The 18,674-nt window shown below is 42.3% G+C and overlaps 1 protein-coding gene across 2 annotated transcripts; it reads right to left on the bottom strand.

Moving 5' to 3' along the window:
- Nucleotides 1-12,098: 12,098 nt before the first annotated feature.
- Nucleotides 12,099-18,523, bottom strand: shox2 (short stature homeobox 2). Of its 2 annotated transcripts, none has more exons than XM_037268301.1 (5): nucleotides 17,931-18,523; nucleotides 16,711-16,922; nucleotides 14,632-14,689; nucleotides 14,105-14,193; nucleotides 12,099-13,303 (listed from the first exon to the last, which is right to left on the bottom strand). In XM_037268301.1, the coding sequence occupies exons 1-5, from the start codon at nucleotides 18,190-18,192 to the stop codon at nucleotides 13,010-13,012; spliced, it is 915 nt and encodes a 304-aa protein (XP_037124196.1). In that variant the 5' UTR covers nucleotides 18,193-18,523; the 3' UTR covers nucleotides 12,099-13,009. The 2 variants fall into 2 exon arrangements, with proteins under 2 accessions (XP_037124196.1, XP_037124197.1); XM_037268302.1 differs by having other exon boundaries at nucleotides 12,099-13,267.
- Between the last annotated feature and the right edge of the window lie 151 nt (nucleotides 18,524-18,674).

Genomic DNA, 18,674 nt, shown 5'->3' with positions numbered 1-18,674 from the left:
CATCAATAATTGTGCTCCCCGGTGTTATTATTCTTGCATGGCCAATTCAGTTCCCAATTTTATTTTCTTAACGTATTCCAACAGCTGACAAAAAAAATAGCAAATCAAACATTCCGATATAGTCCAGCATCGAGGTCATAACTGCTAACGCTTTGTATGGAGAACGGCGGGATGACTTTTGCGGACTTTCCAATGCGTCTCCTCTCTGTCATTAACCTCGCGCCCTGACAGCCTGCTCCCCACGACTCTGACCCGCTTCACCTAATAAGCGAGCAATTATGACAAATTAGGCAAGAGAGGCGGCGAGGTCGCTGCTATCATCCGCTCCGATCCGGATGTAAACCCGATGCTCAGGTAGAATAAATAATGTGTTCTCTTTTGGACTTGTGTGGATGCTGCGCCTCAGTGCTTAGCCTGGCACCTCTTGTGAGTTTCAAAGATCATTTGTATTAGCACCTGCTCCCGCTGTGTGTGCACACAAGTGTGTGTGTGTATGTGTGTGTGCGCGCGCCTACATAGTTGGTCTTTAACCCTGCCCACCTGGCAACTCTGTGAGACCAGCTTCTCTCTGGCCCGTCTCGATGTTTATTCATTTATTTATGGCAAGCCTGGAAATCATCGCCCTCGTCTCGGGTCTCTCGTGGCTCGGAGAGGGAAGGCAGCCCAAATTTATGCATGGCAGCAGAAAGTAATTAGGCATCAATTAACTCATGCTAATGTGTACGCATCAGATTTTCTTTTTTTTTTTTTTTTAATAAGAGCCCGCCTGTTCGCTAATTTGTAAAAAGTGTTTCATGCAAACGTCAGCGGTCGGGAACAGACAGCGACTTGTCGGCTGGAAGAATTAAAAATCAGAGTAGAATTGAGGAATGCCTTGAGATGGTAATAAACAAAGCTGGATGGAGGAAGAGAGGAAATATGGCTTCTCTAAAATGATCCCTATTTTTACACACAATGGTATCTTCCCATTTATGACTCCTCGGTCTTAACTGATTTCAACTTGTAAGTGTGCAAAAGTTGCTAAAGTTGGAACGCTCAGGTGTGTTTTTGTGCCCACTCCTTGGCATTGCGTCTTTGGACCAAGCAGCTGGTATGCAATGCTAACAAAGAAAGCTCCGGAAATCTGTTCTGAAATGTCTTGAATTTTGTTTTCCAGCCATATTTTGGTTGTTTTTTAACTGCTTTAGTGGACACACAAAATATTACAATCTGTCCTCAGAACGATACAGTGCAGATCTACGCTAGTAATAATATTTTTTCTGCTGCTATCTTGTATCATATTAGAATGTGCAGTTGTGAGTAAAGATGTTTTGCGTTTATAGCCTACACTAAGCGTGAATGGAGAGGAAATGCATATACATCCAAAGTAAATGATTCTCACTGGACTATTTTTCAGCAACATTATCCATCTTGGCCTCATCTCACCTCTGAATGTTACACGAAGTCAAATCCAGCACGGCGTTAGGAACATGCCCCCCTCGTGTCATGTGACCACTACGTGCGATGGTTATCTTGCTGCCTGGCTGTCTTCTGTTAACCTTCTCGGCCCGTTCTCATTGAAGACTGCTTAGCGGCCAGCGGGCGGTTTGATCAATAATAGGTCAACGCGCTGACAGCGGTCCGCGGGGTGCCGACGGAAAGGCTGGGGTCGAACAATATGGCGGTTAGGGATGATTGTGTATCCGGCACACGTTGTAACCACACTTTTTTTCGTAACTCCATTTATGTTACAATTGCGTTTTTTTTTTCTCTCTAAATCTAAGCCTTTGCGATTTGAAATGTATTACGCCCTTTTAAATTTGAGTAATTGTTTTCCTGTCAAATAGAAGATGCCAGAAAGGATAAACCCATTTCCGTTTATATGGCTCAGTCTTAGCAGCGGGCCGGCTACGCGACCCCGGCCTGTCTTCTCCTCTCCTCTCCTTACAACCGTGATCTTGAGAAGGAGCTTTAAATTGGAAATTATTACACATTAAATCCTCTGCGCGCAAGCCTCAATCGAACCAAATCAATAATTTGCCCGGCACAATAAATCAGTCGCTCTCTCCTCGTCTCCCTTTCTAAAAAAAGCCTCGTATCTTCTTTCTCCGGTGGCCATAGGCCACTGTTGAACTGGAAGATATTTAAATTTTCTTGTAACAAATTAATTCCAACATTTTCTCTTGATTGAATTAGGGCAAAGCGCCGGTGCTGTCACAAGTGTTTGGGCTGCTCCTGGGGAGAGACAAATTGCCAGGCCTGGACACGGGTAACAAGCGGCGGTGTTGAGTCGCTGATAATCTCCCCACTAATTCTCCATTACAGCAAAATGAGGCCATAAATCTTCCTGACAGCTGATCGATGTAAACATTGTTTCCCCCATGATTGCCAGCTCTCCCAGCGGAGCTACTGTCCGCTCACAATCCGCTGAAATTACTCCCGAGCCAGCCGCCCCTCCCTTCCTACCCTCCCTGGAACGTGAGTGTGTGTGTGTGTGAGTGTGTGTGTGTTCCACTGGCCTGGCTGAGAAACCAAAGTCACTGCTGTCCTGCCGAGGGAAGAGGTGGCCGTCTAATTTTAGCTCAAAGCGTGGTAAATAAATGGAAAATATTAATCAAAATGTCCCCGGCTTTCACCACTGGCGCAAACGTTTTCCACCAGCATGTGATCGCGCATTGCATGCATTATTAAATCAACAGAAGCAAAAAGAAAGAAGGGAGGGGAAAGAAAAAAAAAGTATGAAAAAAAAAAAAGAAAGCAGATTTATTTCTAAATCTAGCTGTCGCCTCTTGTCTTTCCCCGTGCGCGTTTGTGTAATAGCATTAGCGGCAATGAAAGATTGACTTGTCAAACAGTGGAAGCGGCCTGGTGATCAGCGTGTTTGCCGCGTGATGATATTCGACACTTTTATTAAAACCCAATATGCACGCAATTACACCGACAGAGATGCGGTTAAAACTTGACGCCGGGCTGTAATCACAAATGGTGCTGAGAGACAACAACAAAAAAATCCACCATTTATGTGACCTACTATTTTCGAGAAAGGACGTAGAAATAAACTGCGAGAATGTAGTTGCATAAGTGTGCACACCCTTATGTAACTCGGGGTGTGGCTGTGCTCATAATTAATCACATTCAAACTCATGGTTATCAATGTGAATGCGACTGCCAGATAATGAGGGTGTTTACACTTTTGCAAACTCATTCTGAGTTGACTTTTATTTCAATTTTCAAAAGGATTTTTTTTGCAGCTGAGTTTATACAGGTCACATTAATGAAAAAGTTTTAAAATGATTTCTCTTGTTTTGTTTTTTTTTCACCTGGAATTTGAACAGGGGTGTAAACTTTTTATAACTACTACCCTCATGTGATCGCAGATGACTCTGGAGGCATGTCATGGAACATACCGTCTGACGCCTACTCCTCGACAATGTTCTCTCTAAAGGTTAGTCTCGACAGCACTCTATTGCATTGTGGTCCCTGTCTGACCGTGTCATTCGCATTATGACTTCATCATCAGCACCACCCCCCCTCTCTCGCGCCCCCAAGCCAAAGAAAAACAGTTTGCACTCATCTGTCAATGTCCGTCTCAAATTACGCCTCAACCAATCACCCACCGCCAGGGATCAATAGTGGAACGGCTGCACTGGTGGTGGAGAAGAACGGAGGTTGTGAAGATTTCCGACTTCAGAAAAACTGATCAATATGGACGGCGTGATAGTTATTTAAAAAGGCCAACGTCAAGCCAGCCGGCTCGTCTCAGAACTTTTGGAGCTAATGACGCTCGCGGCGCGCTGATTTCTATTTTCACTGGCCATCAATTTGCATAGCTGCAAAGGGCATCCTCAAACGATGATCCGTCCCCGCCTGCTTTTAATTGCCAAGCCACTTTGGGCGTTAGCGCCAATACGAGTGCTGAGCTCTCGCCAGTGATTACCTCAATAAGGAAATCTCCTTTATCGGAATGCTGTTTGCTCTTAATGGTTGTTTGATTGCGAGCCGACGCTAGTATTGACAAGTGAGAGAGCGCTGATGAATGAGCGCTTAAGCTAGTGGCGTTAGCAGTCTTTAACGCCGCTTATTTAACGCTAAAATAGTGACTAATGTTCCGCCGTGGCTGTGGCTTCTCAATCACGGCCCCGTTCAAAGAGCCGTTTACGCTGGAGCCTTTCGAGTCATTTTAATAGAAACGCTGAAATGCACTCCTCACACTTGAAGCTAATTATGAGCATATAATGAGATCCATGAAAATGTTGGATATTCAATCTTAAGGTCAGAGAAGTGCTTAATTCAAATAGCTTACATAATAAGGGAGATTTTTTTTTTTTTTGCTTCCCCCTCGAAGGCAACTGTGAGATTCCGCAAACGGAATGCTCTTTGAACGGGAAGTAATTACTTTCTTGCTGGTAATTAATAACCTTTATGCTAACCCTGGGTCAAACATGTTTTTAATTTTATAAATTAGATTTAAAACGTGGCAAGTAGCACAAATGCTACGGCTGCTGCATGACTTATGCTAATGCTATGACCTTAGCTGCAGAGTTGTCAAGTCAGGCCTGAGCGGTGGTTTTAGTCCAAATAAAGTGCGCATGAATACGAAGTAGCTGTATTGTGTCTGTCATCAGGGTCAAAGGTGACTTGTTTGGGGCTGGGATGAGGCTCTGGTTTCAGCGGAGTGGATCAGAATAGCATAAATTGACACCGGGACCCATCTGCCCACTGAATTAATCCTCCACTGTCTTCCATTTGGATGTTTTTGTCTTTCTATATCAGGCCCATCCAACTTCTTTATTCATTCATTCACTTGACTTTTGAAAGGGGAGAGGTGACATGCCCTGGGTCATGTGTGTGCGTGTGTGTGTTTTATGTCTAAATATTGTATGTTTGTGATTTCAAGTAAAAGACGCTCAGACTGAGAGGTCACCGGCATTTGTGTTTTTTTTCTGTTCACTCGCTTCCCAGTGAAATCAAACTATTGATTTTGTTGGTAAGGAGCTCAAAATAGTTCAGTAGAGCAAGATTCTGGCGAAACGGGGAGAGACGCTCCCGAAAGCGACGATCAAGCCTAAATTCCGAAATAGAAATTTACCTGACATAAGATGTTGTGTATTCAAGCAAACGTTCTTATAAAAGTATGTTAGCTCAATGCTAACCCACACTGCAAAATGCCATAGACATGCTAACAAAACTAGCAAACCTATGAGCCAAGGATATTTTACCACAACCGTTGCAGCAGCAAGATCCACATATTTGTTTTGGTGAGAGCGACGCGAGCCTCTGGCGTCGTGGAACGCGCTGCAGAGCGGCGAGCCGGCCCCACGGGGGGTCAACCGTCTAAGGAACATAAAAGGCCAATTTAATTTAGCGCGTCCAGCGCTCCAAAGTATTTTAATTCCGACAGCTGTGACTGAGGAGTTAATATTTGACTTGTCAGAAGTGGGGCCGGGGCCAGTGAATCATTGTAATTCTCATTAAGAGGCTCTCCCCCAGCAGCCACCTAATGCAGAATAATGAAAGTCAAGACGGAGTGAGCGTCTAATGCCGGTGGAGGCCTATCTTTTAATATTCCCCTCTTGATGGATTAGGGAAGCCAGAAATTCATCTTGGATCATAGGGCCTAATTTAATAAAGGATCATTCCAGGAGTATTGCATTTTATAATAATGTCATTTAAAGTGTCGTCTTCCATTTTTGCCATCCCGCATGTATGCTTATATAATAGTGCCACGGGGATGTGTTTTTACACCGCTCCCGTCTCCTCTACGTGTCCACCCGACACCCCGAACCGTACCACGCGGCCCCTCTGCGGCCCGCAAGCCGGCTTCATTTTTCCGTCCTGGAGGCCAATCGAATGAGCTGTTATGAGAAGTTCTGCTTCTCCAGCATGTTGCTGTTATCCCGCTCTCCACACACAATTATTTCCAATTGTAGTGAGTGGAAATCACTGTGGATGTGAGTGTCGGGATTGTAAATATCACCCAAAGGAAATCTTATAAAGATATATTACATTTGCATCACCGCTTTCGTAGCACTCGGAGAGCAAGGGCGCGCAGTATTTATCCAGCCCACTCGAGAAAGAGAGATGGCTTTTGGGCAATAAAGTAAACAAACGTGATTAATATGAAAAAGTGTTGACGCGAGGAGCGGCGCGCGGCGTACAATTACACCTCGTAAAGTCTCATTTGAGTGCTAAAGGAGCTGTGAATGGAGTCGCGCTCTAATGTTCTCGCAACGCTCCAGAGCAGGAGGTGGAGGGGGGAAAAAAATTACAACATGGTTGGTTTCTGTCAGTTCACATCTTTGTGTATATTTTCATTTGGGGACTAAATGGGAATAAATCATTTGAGGATGATTTTTCCAACAGTTTTGTAATGAAATGGAACCTTGTTTGAATGGGCTAATTGGGGGAAGGACTTGGCTGTTTCATATTTTTTTGGACTGTATAAATGCCCCGTAAAGCACAAATTGTTTTGAAAAAAAAGGTATAAAGTTTTTACCGTTATTATTTATTTATTCTTATTTATCTTATTAAATAGAGGTTCCACATTGTATCAATGATTGGATTATTTACAATGTGCAGTTTTTAGTTTCATATTAAATTGGTTTACTCGGAAAGTAAGCATGTTAATATTGTTTACTCTTTTATAATTTACATTTTACAATTTACAGCCACGATATTCTTACAATAAACACCAATTTTCCTGATATTTTTTTCCTCACTTTCCTATTGAGGTGCACTTCAGAAGAACAAAGAGACTTGGAAAGTTTTTAGCAAGAGGACTGATGACCTTGACGTCTTCCTCCCGGTAAATATCACATACTCTCATCTTTCACCTGAACATGTTAGGTGTCCCTCATTGCGCCATGAGCTCAATTAAACTTCAACTAGCCATTTATTTACAGCATCTTATCCCATATTTAGATGTTCCGTACACTGCCCCCCCCCCCTTTGTGACCCTTTTAAAGGGTATATCTGTCATCGTTAAGATAAGAGGCTCTCTCTTAAACGTTCTTTAGCGCAACAAAGTGCCGGCTCTTTGACACACTCATCTTTGACAACTTGTCCAGCAGAGCACACCTTCTTAGCTCCAATTTGCCATCGGCTTCCCAGGCTTGATCTCGATAGTTGTGATTAGTTAACACACGAATTACCTCGGTGACTCACACGTGCACACCTGGCTCACATACCAAGTCGCTGGAAAACATTTTCAGGCGCCACATATTTTGTCCCGGGGTATTTCCAGGCCGGCTAGGATATTACTTCCCATTTTACAATGAGATAATGTCCTTCACACACACACCCTCCCTCGCCGGGCCTATTTAATTAGACGTCGGCAAATAGTTGAGCCAACAGTGTAATCCAATAGAAAGTGGCACCACTAAAGGGGGTCCTGCCTCCTCCGATGCCTCCTTGGCCCTGTAAAGCAGCCCAGTCAGCTCTTCGCAAATTTCCCTGCCCTTCTCTCAGCTCGTGACATCAATTTGCATCAGCCTTCCCCGTCAGCGACTCGCCCGCAAGCACGCGAGCTTCCTCCGGGTTCACATGCCCGTCCGTCCCTCCCCGACATCTTACATTACGTCTCGACGGTTGGTATTTATTAGCGTGGGCATGCCCGTGCGGTCGTATCGGTCGTGTTTCCTGCCTGGGGACAGCGCCGGGCCGAGGAATGAATTAGCGCAACAACACCGCTGTCAATAGCGGCTGTATCAGCGAGGGGACACCAGTGGCAGGATCAATGAAATCCAAATTAGACACTTGGAAAAACATGAGCACTTTCCTGCTTTAAAATTCTATTCCATGGAAAGCTCTTGAACTCTTAGCATATATTCCACTATAGCTCACACCACTATTGATATGCACTAGGAAAACTTCTTAGATTATTTATTAGACACCGCATCCATCTGTTGATGGTGTTTGTAGGAGACGATAATGACTACTAAAATTTTTCATAAAGCCATGCTCATGTGGAAAGGATATTAGGAGCAATTAGAATTAAGATAGCTGTTCACTTTGTCGGGAAGGGCTTGGCTTCCGGCGCCAGGTTCGAATGTAGCTTATAAAATAAATTAGCACAGGACCTAGCATATAAACTGGATGTTCAATCTTTGGAACACACACACAGAAAAAATAATTCTTCTGTCTATTCTTGTTGAGGAGCAGATTGGACAGACAGACTGTGGCAGCTCGGAAATGAGAGGGAAAAAAAATAATCAATACCAGATTCCAGCCGTCTGATCTGCATGTAACTGGACGCCATATAAAGTCAAGTGAACACCGCAGAGCAGTTCACATGAAATGTGCCCACATATTTAGCTCAGCCCTTGAGGTTTGCTGGCATAAATTCCTTTTACTTCATCATCATAATAAACTGTTGACACATGCCAATAGTTGTGGCTGCTTTCATTACTAAGTACAGCTAATGTTTGGTCAATGCGTGTATTTAAGTCTCATAAAATGCTGGCGCTCATCTGCAGTTCGAGCGCAAACGACAGGAAAAAGTCAATTGCAAGCGTATATCAAGCTCAGTTATATATTTTCAAAGCTAAATAAGATGTATTGATTTTTCCGATGGCACAAACGTAGATTTACAGCGATGGGAAGACAAGCGGCGTTAGAGAATAACATTCATAGTTCACAGGTGATTGATGCGCTTAGTGAAAACCAAGGCTTGATTTTGTTTTGGTTTTTTTCCATTACGACAAAACCTCAGCGGTGTTCATGCGGTGAAAACAATCTCAAATTAGTTTAAGCCCATTGAAATGAATTGAAATGCCATTCATCCATTTAAGCGCCACATAAAAAACACCGTAAGAGTCACGCTGAACCGATTTTTACCAGTTTATGGGCCAAATATTTCCTCCACGCCCCTCATGGCTTTCTTTATCTCAATTAATAACAACAAAATATAAAATCGTATAGATTGCCCTTCAGGCACCTTAAACAAGAAACAGTCCAACAATCAGACTTGCGATTCAGTTCTGACCTCGGTTTTATGCTAGTTAAGCAGGAAGCTGTCGAATCGATGCAGTTGTTGTGGGTTTTTTTTTTTGGTGTAATCACCGCTGGAAAGCTTCTCAAGTCACAGTCGGGGTCAAAACTGCACAAACACCCACTTTTCATCCTACGGTGAAATCAAATACGGCGTGTAACCGGCATGCCGACTCCAACCCACAAGGAGTGCTGCGGTCAGCCACCCGGGCCCGCTCGCATGTGATAACAGGCGTCCTAATTGCTCGCCTGAGTGCTACGGGAGCGAGTTTCAGCACTTTGGATTCTTTTGATGCCTTTGAAGTCGGGTTTTTATCTGTTGGCTGTCGTCTTCGGTGCAGTGTTAGACGTGCACTCGCTGGACCTTTTTCGGTACATCTGCTTGGGCTAATGAGCTATATTGCGTTAGCTAGCAAAAACTACAGATTGAAAACATATTACACTTTTAGAAAGAGATTAGTGACTGACTCAGTCTTCTATCATCCTGCGTTTTACGCCTACTTAGAGTTCATTTTTATCGTGTATGTCTTTAGGCGAGATATTGTGGGATGCTAAGTTTGTCAGTTTGGAAAAATCAGGTTTTGTTTCCGCACTGTTTGTATAGTATTTTTTTCAAATACGTGAGTCTAGAATGTATTTGTGCCATTTTAAAATGTGTTTAAAGATCTAAAAAAAAGCGCAATAAAATAGGGATGTTCAATGCCACTTTTTATTAGACCGAATACTCAACGTTTGAGTCGCCGCCGATACCGATACCAAGCATCGATACCAGTAGTTCTTTTGGTGCGGACTTTCCCCTAAAAACAATGACAAATAATTTTTGAAAAATACCTTGATTAAAGCACTTTCTTAAAATTGAATGAAATGATAGTTACTGCTCGTAAAACATACACAATAGGGAAGCCATTAAATTCCCAACTTAGTTTCATTTCTTTGTACAATTTGTCGTACGGCGCCAGTGTTATCGAATGAAGTGGCCGTTGAGTGTACATCACCCTCGCAAATTCATGCGACGCAGACGAAGGCAGTATTTACAATCTGCTCGGCTGTCAGTGCGAGCGGCTGCCTGAGAGTGTTTAACATGCTCTAATTTGATAAAAAGGGCCCAGTGCGGGGAAACGAGAGCACATTGCGCATTTGTCTCAGGGGCCGCCGCGCTGAGGTAAATATAGCAACAAGACGGCACCAGTTGATATGAAGGATTCCGTGGTGTGGAGTGCTGTTTGTGACTCACCATTGATGTGTGTGTAGGTGTGTAGTATGTGTGCAATTTACAATGGGGGATTTGATTCAGTTTAAGAAGCAATGATTACAGCAGTTGACGACCCATGTCTCCTCTGCGCATAACGATGAAGCATGTATGAAGAGGAATGAAGGCCAAGGTGATGATGTGGGGTGGTAGTAAAGACAACGAGAAGCCCGTGAGAGCCTGCCTGGCTCCCGTCTGACTGGGGGGGGGGTCAGTGTTTGTGTGTGTCTTAAGAGTGTGTTGAGAGGAGAGTGGGGTCGTCTGTGTGTCTAATCAGCAGGGCACTTGTGTGTCCCCGTCTCATTGTCTCCAGGGCCCTCCACTCCCGTACCACATCTTTGGAAGGCCTGATAGCGTCCAAGCCTTCACACGGCTCCAGGGAGGTAAAGTAGAAAAGAAGTGTGAAAACATTTTTTTTTAAATGATCTTTTCTCATTGAAGTGAATGGAAACGTCTGTTCCCCCACCAAACAAGAAAAATTGATGTAATTTATATTTTATTGAGAAATAGCAGATCCATAATACAAACAAATGCTAATGCTTGATGCTTAATTAGCTTAATGCTAATTTGTTTTAGCATTATGTGGGTGTTTTGAATTCACAAATTGTAATTCTGTGTTTGATGTTTAGCTTAATTGTAAACTTACAAATTAAATTAAAATGAAATTGGTAAATTGGTGTAACACATCCTGTCAAAAATCACACCTTCAGAATAAAATCTTTCAGTTTAATAACAGATGTTTACAACAATTTATTTGGCTTAATTGTAGCATTTTTAGAAATCAATATTTGAAAAGAATATCTTTTTTAATGTGCTCCAAGTAAGTGTGATGGATCTAATATTTATTATACTGTGATTCTTTTATTTTGAAGTCCCGACTTTTGACAGGCTTTGTATCTGCCAATGTTGCCCCAACGTGCAAGCTTTTCAAAGCTGATACTTTGCAAAGATTGACATTGTATTGTACTACACAACTCCAAATAACAACCAAAACACGAATACAACCCCTGTTTTGGATCTCTTGATCCAGCGAATGGGCAGATGTGCCTAAAGCTAGCTGTGGACCTTGAGTACATCTTCCCGAGATGGGACAGTGCACTCTCCCACGATCAGTTCACTTTCCCAGTTCCGTCTCCTCCATTACTGGCCAGGCTGGCGATCAATAATTCAATAGATTTGGCGTCTGGATCCTGCCCCGGAATGCCAAGACGCACACAAACACACACACACACATAGATGGATCCAGTGCTATTAATTAATAGCTCGGGACACTGTTGTTGTGTGCAGAAAATTGGGTCTTGTAAAGCGATCTGCCTGCGCATGATCATGTCACATGTTTGTTCAATAAAATACGATTAAGATGTCAGGAAATGAATTTGTGAGGCGCAGGCGTTAATGACGCTTTCACACAAAGGCCCCCTCCATTTTGATTTGCAGCCATTAGAACAAAAAATGGCCGACAGACCCTTTTGACCAGCGCTGTTTCAACTATGGCCAACGTCAATTAACTATTGTTACATGCGTTTGGCTGCATAGATGAATTAATTCATTTTTGTAAAATAAAGAAAAAAAGAGAATAAACGAAGAATTTAGAAAAAGGGATGCCAAACTTGACGCCTCTTTCTCTGTTATCTCGCCGTTGTGTTCTCTTGTAGAGTGAAAATGATCAGTCCGCCTCTCCAAATGTCCCACAACCAAAAAGCATGCATAATGCATGAATTTGGCAGGAGAACAAGCAATGTTCCTCACTAAACGGACCTGTCACTCGTGACGTTATCAAAAGATTCCCGTCACAGTCATGCATGATTTAAAAACAATTCTTTACCAATAAATACATTCAAAACAAAGAGCCCTATTGCTCCAATAAAGCGTCAACTCATTAAAGAACCTTTTGTTAATTTATTTTGATTAGGTGGATTCACGTTTCACATGAGATGGAAAAGGTATTGTCATGAGTATTATTTTTTCTTTCTTTTTTTTTTAAGAAACCCGTGCCTCAGGTGAGTTCACTTTCACTGTCATATATATATTTTAAAAAAAGTACATACAGGAAGCACATAGCTTGCACGCAAATGGAAGTCAAACATCCTCAGAAAATGAATCCAAAAAGATGTTTCTTGTGTATAAACATATTTTACATGTGCCCGTACCTTTTTACAGTTCTTTTTTGTTATATACTGTCATATATATAACGTAAAAAAAAAAAAAACTACCTTTAAAAGTAGATGAAACACCACTTAGCATAAAAAAAAAACAACATATATTATGATCTCACATTTGTGGTGTATGGCGTCATTTTTACCAAAAAAAAAGGGAAGAAGGAAAGAAAGAAGCAAAGAAAGAAAGAAAAAGGTCATAAAGGTCAGCGTGTTGACTCATGCAAACATTTTGGAATTCCCTCGCTTCATTTCTTGGCGTGGAAGTGTTGAACTACAACGAGGCCAGCCTCAGTAAGTAATAATAATAATATTAATAATAATAAGATGTTAGAACAGACTGCAGAATGGTTCGCCTTGTTTGACAAAGTATCAACCACCAGCTGCATCCTCCTCTTCTTCTTCTTTCCGCCACAAGGGCCGTCCATGTTTGTTTTTGTTGTTTTTTTGGCGTAGAAAAATTACTTCCCATAGGCTATTAAGCAGTCATTTTTCATAATCTCATAAATAGCCTTTATTTATATAGTTGTCCTGCATCGGAGGAAAAAAAAACAAAACATAAATAGCGTCCTCGCGTGGCCTTGGCGTCCCCGTGCGTGCGCGTTCCCGAGCGACGTCATCGTCGTCGTGGTGGACGTCACAGGCCCAGCGCGGCCGCGTGTTTCTTGGCCTTGAGTCTCAGATCGGCGATGCTTGAGTTTTTGCTGGTGTTCTTGGCGGCAGCAGCGGCGGCCACGACGGACGCTGCCGACGCCGACTCGGCGGCGAGCGTGGCCAGCGGCAGACCGAAGGGCGGCGCCGGGAACATCATGTAGGGCGCGTGTGCGGCTAGGTGAGAGTGCAGATGGTGCTGCGCATGCGCCACGGCGCTGTCCAGCTGCAGTTGCGCCTGAACCTGAAAGGAGAAGGGCGGCACGTTGCAATGACTATCCTACGGGACGCACGCAGGAGGGGGGGAGAGAAGGGGGAAGGGGAGGGGGGAGAACATGCGTTAAGTTCGCAGTGGCTCATGGGACATTCACTTGTCATTTTTTTTCCTGCTTTTTAGTCTTGATTGGGGAGCGTCTCAAATTCATGGCATGGTCAACTGCGCCATTGACAGCGTTGGATCAATTTCTAGTGAATTGATAAAACCTCGGGGAACCACCATTAAAAAAAATAAAATTAAACATTCAACCCACCAATGCTTTATATCAGTTTTAAAAATCGAGACGGAGGTTTTATTCCTATTACTGTAAGCCACTGTAACAGGTTGAACATTATTATTGTGCTAAATAGGGGGCAAAAAATCCACGAATGATGGTTCATTTAAAAAGTATTATACGAATATTACAAACAAAATGCACCTAAATGAAAGTTTAAAACCAGCTTTTAAAGCCTGAATGCAAATGCACTTTAAAGTTAAATACAACTGAACAATACTTAAGCTGTGATTCTTTTGGGTACCACTAGAGGGAGCCCATTAGTGGTCATCTTACCACACTTTGAGAATCACTGCTAAATCATGGTTTCTTAAATTTGACTGACCCACTACTTTAAAAAAAAACTTTCTCCACCCATGTTCTTAAAACACATTAGAATGTGGAATATCTGTTGAAACTAATATAAAACCTATTTGTGCATATTTTCACTTTGCCTTTTGGGGCACAAGAGCTTGAATATACAAATTTTATCATACTATGCCCTTAACACACTGTTCATAATTTCAGGATCCCTTTAAAGAGACACTTGCCTGTTGGAATGGCATCCGCAAGGCCCCCACGTTGACATATGGCGCCACGCGACAAGCTTCAAACTGATTTGCTGCTCCTATCAGAACTCCTAGAAGAAAAGAATGCGGAGATGAGCGCCTCATAACAAGCAAAATGCACAAAACAAAAATAAGCACTTGAATACAATATTAGGAAAATGCTCACCACCTAACAAAAAAATGTGTTCTCACTTTGTTGTGGTAGAAAGCAAGATGTGTGCGGTTGTGGGTGCCACTTGCATGAGGCAGATGAAAACTGCTGGTTTGTGTGTCTACTGTAAACAGCCGGGGTCACCAACGTGCTATTTCAGAAGTGTGTATCAAACTGGTAGGCCTTCACAAGTAGGTCCAAAATTTAGACCCCAAAATGAGCCACAGTTGTAAGCGATTCCCTTGCTCAACAAACCTGCTTAGATTCATTTTTGTGTGTAATAGGTGTGTGTCTGTTTTGTTGTTTATCATTAGAGAAAGCGACATCATCAATCATAGCATTAATCTTCAGTGTGTACCTTTATGTAACTGGTTCTCCTGCTTTCTGCATTTGGCTCTTCTGTTCTGGAACCAAACCTGCAGCAACACACATGAATACATATTAATTGTGTGTGGGTAAGTAACAATAACCACTTTTTTTTTTTATATATATATAAATCCTCAAAGGGGTGAAATACCCAAATGCATTTAAAACATTAGCAAGGAGACATTGCAGCCAAATATGGGAATATGCAATAAATAAATAAATAAATAAATAACGACTCCTTTATCGGGGCAAATTGTGGAGATGTTGCAGGGCGATCGGGTTGTAATAAATAACCTTGTCAGCCCCAGTGTCATCTTTCTGCACATGCTCGAGTGTCCCAGCAGACTTTGAATGGACTCTGCGCTATCGAGTAGCAGCCATGATGATGATGATGATGATGATGATGGTTGATGATGCTTTGCCCTCCTCTCATTGCACCGTTTTCCTCTCATTATACGACCGCTCCCATTAATTACGTCTTTATAACGCTTTGGGGGGGAAAAAAAAAACACTTAAACACAAACTACACGGCGGAGTAGCACATTTAGTTAAATTAGCACAAATGTTTCGTGGGGCGTTGTTGTGATAGAAAATATTATCGATTTGGCTGTCGGCGGATTTCATTTATTGAGCATTTTGCGCGCGATCCACTTGGAATTTATAGTGGTGATAACAGCAAAGCTATCGATTGAGGCGGGAAGAAATAGAAAATAAACCTTTGGTAGTGCTCATATGTTTCATCTATTTATTATATTGTGTCGGCTTCTGTATCAAAAGAGTTTGCCTTGATAATAAACGCATTTAATTCATGCAAATCCCTCAGCACAATTGCGGGAAAAATCATATAGAAAAACTTTTTCTGATCAGCCCTTTTATTATTCCCGTTCATTTTTCGGATTAAGTCGTATGTTAATTCTGTTCATGCTTAAAGACCCCCGCCCCACCCACACCCCCCCACTTTCCTTGGAAGGCATACTGGGTTTCTGTCCAGATGGTCTTTTTGCTCGTGGGCCCTCGCGAACAACAACACGTTCCACGAACGCACACACATACACACAGACACACACGCTGCAATCCTGCTGCACAGTGAGGATGAAAAGCATGCACGTGCACTCTCGTGACGTCAACACACACACAGCCCCCAAGTGAGATCGTTAACGCAATAATTGAATAAGCATTGCTGCTTGGAGAAGAATACATCAAAATGTGGGAAGATATCAATACATTTCTATTCGAATGGGAAAATATGGCTTTACTCGGCAATATATTTGGAATGGACTTATAAGACACGTTTGCACGTATTTCAGTTGATTTATGACCGTGCTAAATCACGTATATAAATTACTGATGCGTTAAACTATAGCCCCTAAAGTAAAGAAATATTGTATTTCCATCATTTGATTTTCAACATGATTTTTTTTACCTGCAGAAAACAAACGTTGATTTTTAAAGCTAAGCCGTCATACGTTTTTAAAAATATCAGTGTATTTGAATGCATCTTATGATTTGTCATATATAAAATATATATATAGTATATAATTGCAATATTTATCGAGTCATTCGGATGGCTTACCCACAAAACGGAATAAATTATTGTTTAATTAAATATTTAACTGATGAGTGATGCTATTAACAAAACGTATGTTTCTTGTATTATTTTTTTAACTATTAGATTCCAATCATGTGTTTTACATGTAACAAAAATAATATTTTACAGGTAAATTTTTTGAAATTACATGAAGCTTTATTATCATTCCATTCATTTCCCAAACCGTTTCTGTTTCCTCATTGCTAATTATTTTAACATTGTTTTTATCGCTATATTGCATAGAGCCTACAAATAAATAAAACGACTTGTATGGAGTATTTATTATTTAGAATTTAATTTTGCATATTAATGATTGTTAGACACTGTTGAATATTTAAATGTTTTCATATCTTTATTAGTAATCCTTCATGCTTGCTTTGTCTTATGTTGTTGTTTACTATTTATCCATGCATTCTTTCAACGCTTTCCTGCATTATTTTTTATTCCCATGCATGCGTGTGAGAAAAGCAGGTGGTTCCTGACCTGCACTCGGGCTTCGGACAGCCCCAGCCTCTGGCTCAACTCCTCCCGCATGAAGGCGTCCGGGTAGTGCGTCTCGTCGAAGAGCCTCTCCAGCTCGTTGAGCTGTTCCAGCGTGAAGTTAGTCCGACTTCTCCTTTGCTTGATTTTGGTTTGCGCTTCGTCCTCCATGGGCTTTGTGGACTCCTCTTTCCTCTCCTTCACATCCGTGGTGCCTTTAAAAAAAGAGACAGGGAGTGGAGCCACATGACTTTTTTTTTTCACACGTTATTTGACGTACGGTGCACCGATGGCCTCAATGGGCACTGGAAAAAAAAAATGAAAGCAATGGAAAGTGAAGGAGAGATCTGCCCTCCCCAAACCTCAAAAACGGATCACAGCTCAGATGTTTTGTCGAGCTACATAAAGCTCTTTAATTATTAAGTGCTTATAAATATGCAAGGCCATCATGTGTGTGTGTGTGTGTGTGTGTGTGTGTGTGTGTGTGCTCCTCTACTGATGCTTGTGTGTGTGATCCACGCGGGAAACAAGCAGCCTGTCACGGCCACGTTTAACAAGACACTCCGCTTTTAAATAGCATGTGTTGAAACATTTTGATCTGTTTTTAAAAAGAAATCGCCACCAGTAAATTAGAAAGTTTTTTTAACATAATCCAGAAATATATTTGGGCTATGATAAAGGCAAATGAATAGAAATAAAGAACCATGTATTTTATTAATTGTATAGAAAATTTATGGACACCTAGTTTGATCAAATTTATTGTTTCTATTTTACTCCGTTTATTAAAATAACGTTACCATGCATTTAACAAAAAACCTCGCTGCATTGGACGTGTAAAACGAAAAACACTGAACACTAGGCCAGCTTCAAGCTCATCATCCACCTGCGCTTGTGCACCTATATGCATACATACATGCATGCTGCAAAACCTGCATATCACATTTAACGACAAGCACTTTAAATATAAAAAATAATTAAAACCTATTTTTAATGCACTGTCAAAATTGAGCTGCATTAACACATTGATTCAAATAATAATTTCCACCTTATACGTGTAATCATGGATGATTAACTTTAAAAGTGTTTAACGATCGCTGCAGGAACATTCCAAGGGATTTTCTCTCGTAAAATGTGAGAACCAGCCAAATAAAATAGTTTGCAACACCATTAAGCACCTTTATAGACTTTTCCTCCAAGCGGGTCTATATCCTATCGACTCTTACCGTCAATGAGTTTGGGACTGCCGGCGTCTCTGGTCCTCTCCGGCCCGAGGATGTCCGTCTCCCTCCCCGGCGAGAGCGCCACGTTCCGGACTACGACCGCCGCTTCCTCCCGGCTCCCGGGCTCCGGGGCTAAGGGCTCCCCGCCGCGGCCGGCCGCCCTCGCCGCACTGGTCTCCAGCACCTCCCGGTAGGTGATCACCTCCTTCTTCTCCTTGACTTTGTGATCGAAAGACTTCGACACGAACGCGGTAAGCTCTTCCATCACACACTCTCGTGATTTTTTTTTTCCTTTCAAAGAAGGAAAAAATCAGTCAGGCAGACTCGCCGTCGTAGCCCCTCTCTCCCTTTGCTCCACGGCAGCTTAAGACATCAATGGTGCGGCCCCTTGAAAACGAGACGAGGTGATGCTGCCAACTCTCTGGGAAGGCGCCCGAAAAAAATGGGACATAAAGACGCGTCTTCCTCGGCCAATTTCTCCCTCCTTTGGTATCGCGGAGTTGGGGAACCTGCTGGTGATCCTCGATTGAAGTCACACTATTTATACTTTGCGGCGCCTTGCCCCCTTGATCCGTGCAAATTACCTCCCCTCAGGATGCCGAGATGAGCCCCCTCCTCCCTCCCTTCCCTCCTTCCCTCCCTCTCTTCTTTTACTCCCTTCATCCACCCACACTAGTACAAAAAAAAAAAAGAGAAAAAAAAACATTAAGCTGCACCGCCGCAGCAGCTATTGGCCATTAATCCAAG

Source organism: Syngnathus acus, chromosome 13, assembly GCF_901709675.1.
Source record: "Syngnathus acus chromosome 13, fSynAcu1.2, whole genome shotgun sequence".
NCBI classification, from domain to species: Eukaryota; Metazoa; Chordata; class Actinopteri; order Syngnathiformes; family Syngnathidae; genus Syngnathus; species Syngnathus acus.
Note: the sequence above shows the minus strand (reverse complement) of the source record. Positions and strands in the feature narration are given on the sequence as shown.

Coding starts and splice junctions, on each gene's coding strand:
- shox2 (XM_037268301.1), bottom strand. CDS start 18,192: ATGGAAGAGCTTACCGCGTTCGTGTCGAAGTCTTTCGATCACAAAGTC. Junction 16,923..17,930: donor CAGTCCCAAACTCATTGACG/GTAAGAGTCGAT, acceptor CTTTTTTTAAAG/GCACCACGGATGTGAAGGAG. Junction 14,194..14,631: donor GGAGAACCAGTTACATAAAG/GTACACACTGAA, acceptor CTTTTCTTCTAG/GAGTTCTGATAGGAGCAGCA.